The sequence below is a fragment of the Alligator sinensis genome, unplaced genomic scaffold, assembly GCF_000455745.1.
Source record: "Alligator sinensis unplaced genomic scaffold, ASM45574v1 scaffold65_2, whole genome shotgun sequence".
In the NCBI taxonomy this organism is placed as follows: domain Eukaryota; kingdom Metazoa; phylum Chordata; order Crocodylia; family Alligatoridae; genus Alligator; species Alligator sinensis.
Window position 1 is genome coordinate 1354513 of NW_005842071.1, and position 16664 is coordinate 1371176.

Consider the following 16664-nt stretch of genomic DNA (forward strand, 5'->3'; position numbering starts at 1 on the left):
TCCAGCAGATAGCCTCAAACAAAGTTATGAATACCACTGCTATTAATTTAAAAGACATCACTACTCTACAGTAGATAAAATGTGTAATGAATTCACATTAATCAAATATAACTACAGCGATTACCTAAAAAGTATTTGGTTTTATAAGTGTGTGTGTGTGTGTGTGTGTGTGTGTGTGTGAGAGAGAGTATATACTCTCTCTCTCTCTCTCTCTCTCTCAGAGAGAGAGTGTATATACTGTTACACACACACACACTTATGTGCCCTATATTCTATATCAAGTTTTTTCTGTATTTCATAAACCTAGATAATTATTTGAGTCATAGTCATTCATTTCAAAAAGAAAAAAATACTGGATCACTTTATTTGCCATGATGTAATGTCTCTAGATAGGCATAAATGAGTACGTTCAACAGTGCTGCCATCAGTGTTCCCTGCTGCTGTGTAGTTTCCCACTGATTGCACGCAAAATTATTTTATTTTGAAATTATGTTAATTTCTGAAACACTCGTGTGTGTATATATATATAGTTTGACCAATAACACATTATTGGCATCTTTAATGAATTTAGTAAATTATAGCAATTAAAATGATAAAGTATTATTTTCATGATAAATTCTATCACCAGCATACTTACTCAAATAATTATCTCTAGGTTCATGCAATGAAGAAAAAAGTGTTATAGAGCATAGGTCACATAGGTCACATTATTTTCAAAAGAGCAAAGCAGTAGTAGGTGTAAACACTAGAAATATAGCGGTAAATGCTACTTTTTGTTGAAATTATATAGATGTTAAAAGGGTTGCATAGGTATGAGCAGGTGTGCACTTCCACCCCACTGTCATGCTGGAATTCCACTGAGCTTCACCTCACCTCCCCACTTTCCTGCCACACCCTGATGGTAAAATTATATTCAGGAGAATGGATGACTCTCTGGGTGGATATCAGTCTGCCAGGATCACTGTTCTTCCACAGGGCTCCACCTCCCCTATACCCTGCCCCTTTCCTTTCAGGTTGATGATAGATATTCCTGTTGGTCTTGAGGCAGGGAATGCCTAGTAAAGTCTGTTCTTGGGTTTGGTCAGGTTCTTTAATCTGCAGTTCCTTGACACTTGCTTCCTCTGGCTGACTCTCTCTTTGCACTTAGTTAATAGGGTTATCCTGTGGCTGCCTTCTCTCTTCTCTCTCTTTCAGTTGTTGTCTCTGTTTCCCTTTGTGCAACTCAAAATTCCTGAAGTTATCTCTGGATTCATATATTTAACTCTTTCTCACCTCTTTCCAGCCTTACTTCAGGCTGCACAGCCTTAGTTGTTCTGAGGAGCCCAGGTGCAGGACCTAGCCCTGTTTAACCATAAATCAAGCCCTCTGGAGATCCTTCTCCCCAGTGGCCCTTCCTTGACACAGAGAAAGTAAATCAAGGAGGAATTTCCTAGTCTCAGTCTCCAGTGTTTCTAATTTTTCTCCAAAAAAAAAAAAGATCACTCTTGCTTCTTCCCAGGCTTGATGGCTCAGCTAGGCTCTCACCAGCTGGCTAAGGCCCTGCTTTTCTTCTCCTTGGTGTGCCATGCAAATTTTTTCTTTGCTCTGGCCACCTCAGTTTCCCTCTAAGCTCCACTCCTCTCGACGGGTCTTTTCCCCATCCCATTCCCCATATGCTTCCCTTCCCCACCCTGTTCCTACCAGCCATCCTGCTTGGCCCCAGCTCTAGGGGTTGGCTGGGATGACCCACATCACCCCACAGTCTGCTGTCATTTATCTCTCTGGGAGGGCACGGTTGATGTTCACTCATGGCTTATCCAAGTCTTGACAACTCATGAAGTTTTGGCCAATGGAGATCCCCTTTCCCTGGGTCCTCACAGCTCCTGATCTCAATGGGTTGTCAACACTTCAAGGGATGCCGAACCTTTCTTTGGCATCCTCCCTTAAACTCTGTGCTCTTCTTTCTGAGCCAATCAGTGCAGGTTCCCTGGGGCACGTGTTCTCATGCCCCAGGTACCTACCTGTTTCCTCGGTTTTCCCCAGACCCTCCTCCCCAGTGCACTGGGGATGTGCCACTCATCTGGACCCGTCCAGGTAAGTTTCCCAGCAGCACAGCTGGCTCTGTGCAGGTATAGCAGAGGCTTGGCCTCAGCCTCTGCTACAACAGGTATATCTAATGACAGAATTTGGTCTATAAAACCAAATGCTCCTCACTATTACCTTCAATCAGAACTGCACCCATTTAATAAAGACCAAATTTGGCCAATAGTTAGTTGCTACGTAATACAGATTGAAAACTCTAACGGTCCTTTCCAAAGCCTTGAAAATGCTTTTCTTGCCAAATTTAAGATTTCGCTATATTATATATGGAAACGTGAATAATAATTGTGAGATAAGTAAAAGTGCTGATTTGTAGACAGATAGTTTAATCCCATGTTTCAAGCTAATGTAAGTAAATAGCTATAAACATTATGATCCTAATTTGATATACAGATAAATTGTATTGCATTAACTTAGCATAAAAGAGGCAAATGCAAATTAATTTCAAGACAACCTTCAGGCTTGATGTTATAATGAGAACCAATATAACCCTTCCACCTCCCTCCCTCTCCTTCCCCCCCCCCCCCCCCAAAAATGAGAGAGAGAGGATTTTGGCTCTATTTAAATGTACATAGTTATTCAACAGTAATATATTTTCCTAAGGAAATGTCTTGGAGAAGAACACAGAATACCAGAAATGGCTGGTCTGTAGGTGCAGAAGGTCCTATGCTTCATCATTAATATTGTTTATGTCAGTCACACTATTGGAAAGGGGTAGGGCCAAATTATGTTACTCTTTATACACTCAAAGCAATTTTCCAGCTGCATAAGTGACATTTTGGCTCTTACACATAGTTTATGATTCTATTACAGTTGTAGTATGGACACACATGCATCCACATGACTACTGAGTATACATAATAGGGTACACACACTAGTCAGGCAGGTATTTGGTTACATAGCCTTGCACCAGAGGAAAAGGCACAAAGTAGGAATATAAATCTCCGTGGGATTAATCTACACCAGAGCCCCCAAAACAGTTAATATGGTTCTCTATGCATGCAGACAAAATCCTTCTCTGCTTCACCTTCCCTTGTCTTGACCAAACAAAAATGGTGCTGCATGGAAGAGGAGGGTTGTTTTTTTTTTGTTTTGTTTTGTTTTTTTTATATGAAGGAAGGTGAAGGAAAATTTCTGGATCCTTGTCACGTGAGTGAGGCTTGCCAAGTCTGAGAATTTGCACACTCTGGTTGGGGACTTGAGTCAAGACAAGGGTTGTAGGGACACAATCTTGTAATGAGGAGGAGGTTGTGCTGCTGGGCTGGAGGAGGAGGTTTGGCAGAGCTGGATATGAGAGAGTGGGAGTGGAAATGGAAGGAGCTGATGAAGAAGGATCTTTGATTGGGAGTTGGGGAGGGGAAAGACAAGACTGCGCTGTGTGACCAGGAGAAAGTAAGAGAGCAGTCGTTTTCTGCCCACCTGGCCTCTGCAATACCAATATTTTATTTTGAATTAAAAAAAGGGAGATATTGAGTTGGAAAGAAGAGCGACTCTCTCCCTACTATTTTCTGACTGAACATCCTCATCTTCCCCCAAATGTTCTTGTGACACCCCTGTCTGTCCCCGTTTGAAAATCTGGTCACCACACAGGAGGAGGCTGGTATATGTGAGGAGTTCACACAGCCTCAACGCTTTACTAAGTGTTGTGGTTTCAGTATTTCTGTGATGAAGCCTTCTTTTCCTATTTCTGGTCTAGGCAATCCTCCAATTGGGATAGGTAGCAGAAGAGTGAGAATGAAGAATGTGAGGGATATGGTTATATTCTCTGTTTCTCTGTGAAAATGCACATTCCCTCATCCTGGTATACACTACTGTGTACAAAGGAGTCAGTCAGGCAGTGGCCAGCAATAAGCCATTTTGAACTTTTCTACATTTTCTTTGGTAGTATTCATGCCTCAGTAGACACTTATTTCCCTTGCTACAGACTCTTCTGGTTGGTACTACCTCTGCCATCATTGCTAATCATTTAAACTCAGAGTCATGGACCTTCAACAGGTGAAATGTGTGTTCATTCTGCCCCAGCTGCGGCCAGGATGTACAGTTTTATCCCCTGTAATGAGTACTACAAGGGCAGACTGCAGTCAGTCAGCATGTGTATGGTATAATGCAGAATTGGAGCTTTAAATATATAATTGTATATGTAAATACATTTATGATTTTGTGGCACAGAAACACATGGCTTTTTGGCACTGGGTAGGAGTATTTCTCCTATATTATCCTAATATAATTTCTGTTACATCCTGGGTTGTCTGAATTTATTTCTTTTTCTAGGTGGATACATTGGCCTGCAATTCTCAGTTATTTTTCATTTTACTGTTGTCTAGTTTTCCAAATCTTTATCACTCAATATTACCCATTGAAGAAAAACATAGGTATGATATTTAAATAATAATGCTCTTTTTTTTATTACAGGCATGTAACCATCGCTCTAACTCAGAGATAATCTGCTGCACAACTCCTTCACTTAAATCCTTCAATCTGCAACTACCTTTTGTAACAAAAGTGTTTTTTATTTTTGATGGAGTCACCCCTTTATACTTTGATTTTGATTATGTGAATAACCCTGTATTTAAACACTTTGAAAAGCCAGTGGTTATCTCAAGAGGCAGCCAAAATGTAATAGAAATTAAGGTAAGAAGTGCTGAAATGGTTTTGTAAACCTAATTTTGATCTAACTGGCTTTTTAGCAGTTAAACCTAAATGGAAGTATTTTATTATGATATTGCTGACTATACCAGCAAATAAGCTCTAAAACACAAGTCATAACACTGAAGTGTAATAGGGAACTGTTTCGTTTTTTTAATGAAAGATTGGAGAAAAGATCTAAAAGAAATTGCATAAAAAATGAAGCAGTAAATAGCATGAGAACATTGTATTCTGCATATAATATGTTTTTTTGAGGTCACAGTTGCTATGAATTAAAGAAAAAGAGCTGAACTTACAGATGTACACTTGGCATATCGTGTGGAAGTGCAAAAGTAGTTTTCCTGGTCCTCAGGACTTCCAGAGGCTAGTCTGGCATCCATGCAGGCTAAAGCAGCCTCAGGATGGTACTAAGTTGTACCAGCTTTTAGCAGCCTTTTACAAGCTGTTGGAGAGCAATGAAGCAGTGTATACTCCAACACAGAAAACTTGGGGTGTTTTTAGCTGTCCAGTTGCAATGTACCAAAACCAAGAATCTGGCCCCAAATTTGAAATGCCTGCTCTGTAAGATTCAATCATTTCTACTTCATGGTCCTGCATCCTTTCTATTGAAAGGAAAATGAAATTTGTAGTGACATACTGATCCTGCTGCCCTGACATTATACACTGAATATATTATGTATTATACAGGAAGTCAGACTAGGTAATCACCAGGGATCCTGGTTTTCTCTGATTGAAAAAACCCCTCAATATTTGGTTTAAAAAAAGTAATTCCATATCCTCATTTTCCCATCATTTAAATGAAACACCACTAGTATATAGATATATAGAGAGAGAGATTTTTTTTTTTTTTTCATTTTAATCATGGAAAATGTGGATTTGGGGTTACTTTTTTTTAACTGAAAATTAGGGATTTTTTTAAATCAGAGAAAACCAGTATCCCTGGTAATCACAGTGGTCCATTCTGCTCATAATATTTATGAATCTTTGAAGGTTTCAGACCTGGTAATGAGTGCCTGTTTGGAGTAACCAGCCTGGATGCTGAGGTAAGCCAGACAGTGCTGAGAAACACAATCAAAGTGCCAAAGCACAACCAGTTCCCAGGTATTGTACTGGTCATAGGAGTACAAGTAGACAATCTATGTCCATGCCATGTGTGTATAGGACTGCCTAGAGATATGTAAGTGTGCTGAGCAGAAGATTTTGAAATTTAGTTTCGTTCCAATTCAGAATAAAAACCAAAAATGTGAAATTCTGTGTGGAACAAAATATGGGCCTGGCTCTGTGGCAGTTTCCCCTTGGGGGTTGCTCCAGAGCTGTATGTCCTTGAAGTCCTTGGGTTCCTAACACCCACATAACCTGCATGGCACAGATACCCGGGAGCAATGACTGTAGAAGGCCTTCAGTCTGATGGACAAGATGCTAAAGAGCCAGGTAGGTGAGTTGGTAGAAAAATCAGGCAGATGTCTGATTAAAATGAGCTAGAACATAATAAAAAAGAACTCTCTCTACAAAATACTTTCATTTCATCCAACCGACAAATTCTGGCCACACGTTTTATAGCTTTTTTTTTTTTAATCATTTATATGTAGAAGCCTTAACTACACAATTGCCTCTTCCCCAGCCTGCCCACAACCATCCTCTGTGATACTGTGGAGAGAATTTTCAAAATTTAGCTATGCAGGCCTAGGGCAGGAATAAAGCCCTCCACCCAGCATCTCCATGGCTCAGTGTCTTCAGACAGTAGCACCAGAACATTTCTGCTGTATGCTAGGTCTTGCACACTCACTGTGTGAGGTAGATATTTATAGTAGGAAAAATTTCACATTTGCTCCCTATTTTTTTTAACCCACTTATCCACCAAAGCACTTTATTTGCTATATTTTCTTTTAAGTTTTGACCCTCTTTCTGCTTAGTTGTCAAGGAGGTAGGTGGAAAACTTTCAGATAGTGAAGACTGACTGAAGACTGCCTTTTTGGAGAGTAACACAATGATAATTTAGCTGTGCTGGTGTCCCTTGTAGCCATGGTGCCTAGCCAGCTGCCTACCTAAGCCTGATGCCCCTGATTATTTCCTGGCAACCAGCTTGAGAATGACATTAGTGAAAATTGGTCTCCTAGAATAAAGCATGAACATGCAGTAATTCAACATCCTCCTCCAAACAAAATTAGTTATAGTGGGATGCTTCCATCTACACACTGAAGCAACTTTTAGAACTTATGTTCGGGAGCCAAAAGGTCATTATAAGCCATAATGGCAACACTCTTCCCTTGCCCCCTACCCACGTACAAAAATGCATACACAAGTTGACATGCCTCATGGTCATATTTTGTGTAATAATTAAGCAAGTGCACCATGAAATTAAATGGCAACTTGCTTCAGTGAACAAACTGTTCTACCAAACCAAAGTTCTTTTATCTTTTTCTTAATTAGTTTCAGAGGAGTAGGGGGAAGCTTTTATCATGGGTTTTTCAGTCAAACTAATCTAGTGTGACATATTTGGCTTTCAACAAATGACTGGGGATACTGATGGGAAGGTTCTATTTGGTTTCCCTTGATGAACATAAGATGTTTTATAAAGAAATGTTACTAAGAAAAAAAAATGCATTTAGTCATTTGCACTATCTAGGACCTTGTCAGGCCATTGCATCCCAGCTTTTATCTTCAGTGAAAGTCTTCCAGAATTCCATATTACACTCTGTCTCTCAGGGTCTCACCTCCCAGCCATCTTTTCTTGCCAAGTATGTGATTTTCTTTGAAGTCTATCAATGTCATTCATACCCCGGTCAGAGGGGTCATGGCAGAGTGACACGGGGCAATCTCCTGCTCCACTGCCACTCAAATGGCTTTTGAAATGCTCCCATCTCCTGCCAACTTGGAGAGCATACAGGCTATAGAACAAGTCCTATTGTCTGCCAATCTAGGACAACCAAAAAACTCAAGTCTAGGCAAGAGAATGTAATTATTGCCTGCCAAATACTCAGTGACCTGTACTCCTAAACTCTGGGTGTGCTAACTGCTTGGTGCATCCCATGAAATGAAAATGAAAAATGACCTCCTGTCTCAGCGCACTTATAAACACTACCAAACTGCAGAAGAAATGGGTGATTTACCCACATGGCCTGCTCTTTTGTTGAATTCCTTCTATGGTTCTGCTTAACTGATCACCACCCATATTGCATGCATGTTTTCTTCTTCCAAGCTCCCATATAATACATATCCATCACATACTATTGTAGTACCTACATCTAGCCCAGTGTCAGCTCAGCAATAAGGAAATCTCAGTGCTAAGCCAGTATTCATTTTAAGCCACAATTTGGACATGCCTGGCAAGCAGATATTTTAAGTGCAGATCAGATCAGGTCAGCAGCTTGCCCTTAACTGTGGCAAGTGATAGAGACATACCTAGGAATAGAAGAAAGATCAACACCCCCTACAAGGGCAGCTCTAGGCACTCCGTGTAATGTGTCTTGACTCCACATGTGACCATTCTTTAAGGCCCTTTTGAAAAGTTCTCAGTGCTGTTTTTAATCAGGGTATGTCTATGCTGCAGAGTTGTATAAAGATACCTGACTCTCAGCAGCATAGAGCTCACAAGTGTGCTATATACCATTAGGAGTCCAGGAGCAGCTGTTCCGTAGGGGTCCTTCAGCTTCAAGAATTAAACCAATAAATTAAGAATGCAAGCAGGACAGAGAATGGAAAGAAGGTCAATTAGTTTATCCTAATTTATGTCATTTTGGGAAAGGGCAGAGCCCCAGACTTTAGAGTCTTTTCTGCTTTCACTGTCCTCTCCATCAACAGAGAAACCTTACCCAGTAACATAAAGTGGGGTGAGCAAGCAGGACACATGCCCTGAGCACTACCTAAAGGGATCAGTACCAGAAAGGTACCCTCACTCATGCCTCATTCTCCTGTCCCCTTCTCTGCCTGCACTTTCCAGCTGCAGGAAGCAGCGGTGCAGGCAGTTTGTGTCACAGAGCACAAGGCTTCCCGGAAATTTTTGTTTTATCGAACAGCAGTAGATTTCACAGCTGCTTAGGGGTGAGAACAGAGAATTTAACCCATTTTTTACTGCTGAAATCAGCATTTTACTTCATTGACATGGGCTTCAACAGCAAAAAAATGTGGTGGATGTTCCCCTCCCCAGCAGCAGCAACCTAAACTACTTTGTACTCCATGCTGCTACTTGATGCCGCTTCTCTGGTGGGGGGTTAGGGAGGGCTTCCTTTTTCTCACATTATACCTAAGAGGTCCCTACCTGCGATGTTGGTATTGACCTTGGTTCTCCTTCCTGTTCCTATCTGAGCAGAGGCTTTAATGAACAATACAGCCTGTGGTTTTACAGATTATAAATAATATGCACACACTGAGACAAATACAGACTACCCAAACTTTTGGTTTGTAAACCACAGGACTTAATTTTTAAGCATAACTCATTCTGGCAATAGAAATAATTTGCAAAATGATGATTTCATGTAAAAATTAAGATCCAGACAATCCTTAGATAAATCTGCTTTAGAATTAAAAGATGGAAAAAACCTGCTGCTCCAGTCTCAAGGTGCTCTATGTGGTTGCCTATCAAAGCATTAAGAAACATAGCCAGTCCATATATAAATGACTTAATTGATTAATTTTTCTCCACTTCTGTTGGGAGATTACCTTAGTTTTAGAGCTCTCAGTTAACAATATTGCTGATATTAAGCCTAAATTTTCCATTTATTTAATTGCATTTCATTGCTCCTAGTTATAACCCCTGAGGCTGATGCAAAGTGTTTTAGTCTTTCTGTATTGCTCAAATACTCATAACTGTGGAGCCATATGGTATGTGGAATGGGTGTGAGATGGCTGTTCACCGTAGTACCTAACTGCCATATATGGCTTATGGAAGCACCAACCATTTAGAACACAGCAGGGGTGAGGAGCAGACTTTTTTTTTAAGGCAAAAAGAGTAACATGAAAGACCGGTAACGTGCTCTCATTTGCTTGCTCGATTAGTAATTAATAGGTGCTTCCCTCCATCCCCAACATTTTTGTGCTAAATTCTGGAGTGTTTAACTAAGCAGAATTCCAACTAAAAGAGGTCAGAAAATCTGCCATATATTTATGGCAATAACTAAAACCTAAGGGCCTAACCAGAACTGGTCAGGAATTTCTTAATGAAGTGCCTAAATTCAATTTTTTCTTGAGAAATAAACTTCTATTTTCATGGAAGTGTATTGTTTTGAATGCAAATCATCAGGGAGATGCATCAGGCCCAGGATGAAAGAGGGAGACACAGCTAAAATAGCCAGTAGCCCAGGGAACCTACTTGGGATGTGAAAACCAGATTGGTCTTTGCTCTGCTTGATTCAGAGGGAGACTTGAATGTGGGTGTCTCCCATCCTGGCAGAGAGTCAGTCTTTCTCTGTCAGACAATTAATATTTAAATATTTATCAAAGTGATAAGAGACAGAGAGAGTGCACATAGTATGTTTCAACCCAGGACATCTGCGGAAGCCAGTTGCTATTTAGCAAGACCCAAGAATTGGTTAGAGCATTCCCACACTACCTGAGCTGGGTCAGGGGCTCCTAGGTGGATCTACCACCTTCTGTCCCCCACTTTCTTACTCACACCCCCAAAAACCTGCATAAAGTAGTTTTTCTATTGGGATTGAAATACATTTTAGAATTGAAAAAAAAAAAAAATCACAAAATGGAGTTCTTGTTTTCTATGCATCCTGCATGGAGCTCACTGCAAGCTATGCTTTTCAACACTCCCTTGGTTAACCCATCTAGAGTATCTTCTACTGCTGTCTTCATCCTCTCTGCTTCCCTCCCTTCCTTCTGATTGTTACACTAGGGCTTGTGTACATGTGCAGGCTATTATAAGGTAAACGAGAGTGGGGACTAGAGGCACAACAGCTACTCCATGATAATTGCCTGGGTGCAAGATCCTATTCCATTGGTGCCTGGGTTTTTTTGGATGGTGGACTGGATGAGTGGTGCAGGTTTGGCCTAGCTGGGGCCTGATGAAGCTAAGTGGGAATGGCACAACCGGTGCCCGGTGTAGCCGTGTGCAAAGAGCTCACCAAGATCTGATCCCCACACCTGCATTGGACTGCAGCCAGGCAGTTCCAACATGACTGCTTCCAGCCTGGCTTCCCAAAGCTGCATCTGGCCCTGGACAAGCCATTTCCACACAGCTGGATTGGGCTATGGCTTGATCCAGCCACTCAGGAACCAGGCCCAGTTCTTGTGCATGGGGCCAGCCTGGCTGAGGCCCATCCATCCATGTTGTACTGGGGAATATGGAGGCAGGGAAGCAGTGGCAGTGTTAATTGCCATTGCTCTTCCACCACCAAATTTATGGACCCATGAGGAGACCCACCAGCCAGATTACATGGCTTTGCGGGCTGGAACTGGCTGTGGATCTGGCCCTTGGGCCAGGGGTTGGTTGAGTACCTCTGTCCTATTCTGGTATGAATGCTAAGCCGAGGTAGTTCACCTGTCAGTAAAAAATGGGCTAGCTTACCATGCCTTAGTTGTCATTTACCCTGGGAGAAGAATGTGAATGCAAGTAATTTTCACAGAATAGCTACTGCACTGTACACCGATGCCCTGTTTATCATGCCTCTACTTGTCTTGAATTAGTTTGTGAGCTCCTCAGAGCAGGAACCTTATCCTCTTAAATATTTGGACAGCACAAAAGGGGGCCTCACCCTGACCAGGGCCTTCACATGCTAATATCTTACAAGTACTAATAATTATTCAGCTGAGTCTGGGATGTGAATACCAAAGGAGTTTTGCTGGGTCAAAAATATTGAATAGGGCTTTAGAATGATGTCTTATTTACCAGAGCATGCTTATGTTTAATTTTACCAATATACTTAACCAACATTTATGAGACCAATTCACTTCTTTGCTTTACAAGTTTCATCTCCCCTTTATAATGTACCTCCCTTCTCCACTTGCAAAACAAAATATTTGAGATGTCTGTAATTTGTGGCTAACAGAATGCCAGTTTTATATAAACAACAGAGTCATATACTGCTTCCTTTCTCATGTGCATTATGCAAAAATCTAGGATACACGGTGAACAAAACAGCCAAATATATTCTTGCATGTTTACATTTTTAGAAATCTTTGTGGGCTGCATAAGTGTAACTTAAAGTAGGTTTTAGCCTTAAACATTTTATTTCCCCTTTATCTGTCTGCCAAACTGCTGTTTTCATTAACAGAACTTATATATGTGTATTGACTGGACAATACAAACCTAATTTTGTTTTATTTCTTAATTGGCTCTTATTTATAATGTTTTTCTGAACCAATCAAGTGTCCTTAGGTTTTATGAAGTACTTATGTAAAATAATAATTGATTTTTCCCCCCCCAGGGAAGTTATATCGACTCAGAAGCTGTGAACGGCGAGGTGCTAAAAGTTGGCAATAAGAGTTGTGAAAATATCTTCTCACAGTCAGAATCAGTTTTCTGTACAGTTCCCAGTGAGCTGCTGAAAACCAACAGTGAACTAAATATAGAGGTGGGATATCTACCCTGCATATGACAATGCCACTGTAATTATGGAACCTACAAACTTAAAATACAACTTGAACCTAGGATTCACAGTGAATCCAGTTTGTGCACTTCCTTTAGTGTTAGTCATAGTAGTTTTAAATTTAATCTTACTTAGAACTGTTAATTCTTTTAAATGAAACATTATTATTTTTATTAGGGCAGCAAGTAAGCACCCCCATCATGGACTGGGACCCTGTTGTGGTAGGTGTTATATAAACACAGAAAAAAATGACAGTCCCTACTCAAAAAAGCTTCTAGTGTAAGCGTAGGAAGAAACTAGAGATGGGAAGGACATGGTCACAATAGAGCAGTCATCTTAATCCTGGTTCTGCAAGCCTTTTTTGGGAAAAGTCTCACTAGAATCCATGGGATCAGGCCCCTGATGTGGCAAATACATGAAATTATCTTTTCTCCACCTTCTCCAATTTCGTTTTATTAGTTCTGGTAAATTGATGACATTCAGGACAAATACTTGAATCCATTATTTCACTCAGTATGAGCCAAAACTCGATCTCACTAGAGTTATTGCGAATGTAGCCACTAAGTTATACTGGACCAGGATATGACCTTTTGTTGATTCATAAGACACCACAAGAATGTTTTAGGGTTTTTTGATGAAAGATGAATGAAGGAAGATAAGAAATGATGTTCCTTTTTATAATTAAACCATTATGTATCCTGTCCTGCTACAGTGAAAATGGTGGGCTTATGAGTAAGTAGGATTGAAAGCTATATGATATCTTTCTTTCAGACTGTAAGCTGTCTGGGGCAGGGACTATCATTTTGTTCTGTTTATACAGCACCTGTTACAATGGGATCCTTATCTGTAACTAGTGCTCCTAGGTGCCATCATGATCCTACTATTACTACATTACTAGTAACAATAAGATAGTTTGCAAAAAAAGAATAAGTACAACTTTTTGGGGCATGTAGCTGACCCAAGTATAAAATCATTTGGACTCCTTTTGCCTTATGGACTCCTTATACGTTTTTTCAACACCTGAAAATTCCTTCTTATCTCATATGCCTATGTGATATGCATACATACACATATTTATACATATGTAGCTGCTAAGGTAAATTCATTTGATTGGTTCTGTTATGCCATATTTCCTAAGTTCTTTAGCTTGTAAGAACCAAATATGCCCAGCACCTTCTACATGTAGAAGCAAAGAGTTTGGCATAAAAGGATGATACAAGCTTTTTCCCTTTTTCTTGGGAGGTGGCCTTAGAAATTGCTGCCTGCTCAGCAAAGAGGAAATTTTGCTTTTCTGACAAGCAGATCTACCATTACAGTGCCCAAAAGACTGAATTGCACAGAAGGAAGAAAAAGGATTGCCAAATGCATTCCAACAGACTGAGATAGTGCCATGTGACCTGTGATAGTTTTGTTCTGCTGGCTGTCCAGTGTTTGTTAGTCTGGCTTTTTTTTTTCTAAACTGTTGACTTGCTAGGGACTGAATCACATGAGTCTGGAAACAAAAATACAGGAGTTTGAGGAAAGTCTGAAGCTGCACCATGTATATAGGTCAAAAGGACACGTCCTATAGACATTTAGGCTATTTTTTTAAATAATAGGAATGCAGTAGTATTTTTTTGTGTAATGGATGTAAAAGGTAAATTAGCACAAGGTACTAGGTAGGCACCTACTGCTAAGTTTCTGTGTGTAAGGACTGAATTCCTCAATAGAGAATGTAGTTGTTTACGTCTGCTACTTTGTCCCCTGAAAAGACTTAATAAATCATAGAGAACCAGATTCTGATTTTGCTTACACCAGAGCAAATTCATTGCATTACTTGAAATTCTCCCTCATTATGGAACTTCTTAAAGCCAGGATTTAAGCCATATGGGAAGGCTTGGATCCCATTACTTCAGTGCAAATATGCATTACTTATTTGGGAGGAGGAGGAGGGAGGAGCAGAACAAAGCAGAGGTAATTAAAAAATTTCCCCTGCATCACAATTCTTGTATTTCTGTTTCTTCCAGTGGAAGCAAGACGTTTTGTCAACTGTTATTGGGAAAGTATTGGTTCAGCAAGATCCAAATTACACAGGATTGACTGTGGGAGTTGTTTCAATATCCATTGTACTTTTGTTATTTGTGGGTCTTTTCTTGTGGATGAAGAAGAAGAAACAGATTAAAGGTACAGGTGATTAACTTCATGATGTAATTACAATTATAAATGGGGTTTTTAAAACATGGACTAATGTATGCACTATCTATGTCTGAGAATGCCACTCTTAAACCGCATCAGTGGTGATTGTACAATAAAGATGCAGCTCTCATCTGCATTTCAGCCCCTTTCTGCTACCTGGATTCTGTAAAGGGCAAGAGCGTAGCCAGACCTGGCCAACTGAAAATAACCCTGTTTTGACTCATTTTGAGCTCAAAACAGCAAAATCGAAATGAAACGAAGGGCTTCAAAACAGCCTCAAAACAAAATGAGGCTAGTCGAAAGGTTTCAAAATGTTTCGAGTTTCAAAGCAGCCAGCAGGCAGGTGGTGGGAGATGGGGGAGAACCAAGGCTGTGCTCCCAGCAGCTCTGCAGCCCCATGTGGCCCAGCCAGGCAGAGAATGCAGCTCTGGCTCTCCCCGCCTCCTGCAGCTGGGCTGTGAGAAGCCCATCGCAGTGCAGGGGAAGGAAACTGAGCTCAGCTGGGCTGAGTTGCCTTCCCCAGCCTGATCACAGCAGTGAGGAGGGGAACTCAGCTCAGCTGAGCTCAGTTCCCTTTCCCAGCCAGATTGTAGCACTGGGGAGGGGAACTCAGCTCAGCTGAGCTCAGTTCCCTTTCCCAGCCAGATTGTAGCACTGGGGAGGGGAACTCAACTCAGTTGGGCTCAGTTCCCTTCCCCAGCCTGATCCTAGCGCTGGGGAGGGGAACTCAGCTAACCGGGCTCACTTCCCTTCTCTGGCCTGATCGTAGCGCTGGGGAGGGGAACTCAGCTCAGGTGGGAACTCAGCAATTGGGCTCATTTCCCTTCCCCAGCCTGATCGATCACAGGGCTGGGGAGGGAAACTGAGCAATTGGGCTCAGTTCCCTTCCCCAGCTCCCCAGTCCCAGGTGGCAGCACCTGGCTTCCCTCCCTCATCTGGCAGGTAGATCGGGGGTCTGCAACCCCGGGAAGACTGGCACAGCCCCTGCAGCCTCCTGGGGTTGCAGCCTCCAATCTGCCTGCCAGATGAGAGAAGCTGTTTCGAGCTTCCCCATTATAGCCTGTGGGTGAAACGTTGAAACAGCGTCACTGTTTCAATGAAACAATGAATGAAACTGTTTGAATGAAACAAAATGGAACAGCAGTTTCGAATAGAAATGAAATTCAAAACGAATTTCGAAACCTTGAAACGCAAGTCGAAATGGAACTGTGCTGTTTTGCACAGCCCTACTGTGCACCCATTCTAGAGTACAGAGCCACAGCCCATGGGCCAGATGACACAGTGCTGGGGGCCACACCTGCTCTAGTCTAAACCATCCTCTCCCTCCATGAGCCCTGCCATAGGGAGACTAGGGAAGGGAGAAAATGGTTGTAGTAAATACATTACAGCTATGCTTAGTACATGGTCCCTGAAGAACTGTGTCCACTTTGCATAGAATACAGAAGCCTTCATGGTGCTCTAGCTTTGACCCACCTTGAGAACTGCTGTAATAACTTCCCTTGTCAGCACAGCAGAATATCTGCAGTCTACATATGTATTCTTAATTAGTGTTGACACTTGCTGTGTACAGGTGTTTAATATTACTTCTTTTACATCCATTTTTAGATTTGGGAGGTGATCTAGTTCGCTATGATGGTAGAGTGCACACTCCTCATTTGGACAGGCTGGTGAGTGCAAGGAGTGTAAGTCCAACTACAGAAATGGTTTCTAGTGAATCTGTAGACTACAGATCAACTTTTCTAGAAGGTAGGATTCTGTTAGTAACCTGAGGAAATGTTGCCTTATATTAAGCTTCTCGTTTCAAAGCTGTTTTCATATAACAAGAAGAGTTTGACTTATCTTACCACATCAAAATCTTACCATTTTTCCTCATATCTTCTAGTACCTACCACAGGGCTATTCAACTAGTGGCCCACAGGCTGCATGCCTCCCACAACAGGTTTATCGGTGACCCCTGAGGTCACCCTGGCTGTAACTCCCCTCCCTGATCCAACTACTCCTATATCTTGGGTCTCTTGGCTCCCCCTCCATTCTCTAGCTGTCACTTCCTGTCCCTGCCCCTGTCTGTTCTCCCTGCCTAACACTGCAAGTCAACTGGCAATTAAAAAAATCAAGCTTTACATGTATTCATGTGTGTATATATAAGTTATTTTAAATATTTTATATAGTATAATATAGTATTATGATATATATTATACATTCCATACATATATATACACACACACACACACA

General features: G+C 41.3%; 1 protein-coding gene across 4 annotated transcripts in view; it reads left to right on the plus strand.

Annotated features, from left to right (window-relative positions):
- Positions 1–16664, plus strand: part of MET (MET proto-oncogene, receptor tyrosine kinase) — a 128422-nt gene that overhangs the window by 95937 nt on the left and 15821 nt on the right. For 3 of the 4 annotated variants that reach the window (XM_025204163.1, XM_025204165.1, XM_025204166.1), the window contains exons 11-14: positions 4492–4710; positions 12096–12242; positions 14264–14426; positions 16038–16178. In XM_025204163.1, the coding sequence (XP_025059948.1) occupies positions 4492–4710; positions 12096–12242; positions 14264–14426; positions 16038–16178 (670 nt within the window). The remainder of the gene's footprint in view (positions 1–4491; positions 4711–12095; positions 12243–14263; positions 14427–16037; positions 16179–16664) is intronic. The other variant, XM_025204164.1, reaches the window with a different exon arrangement.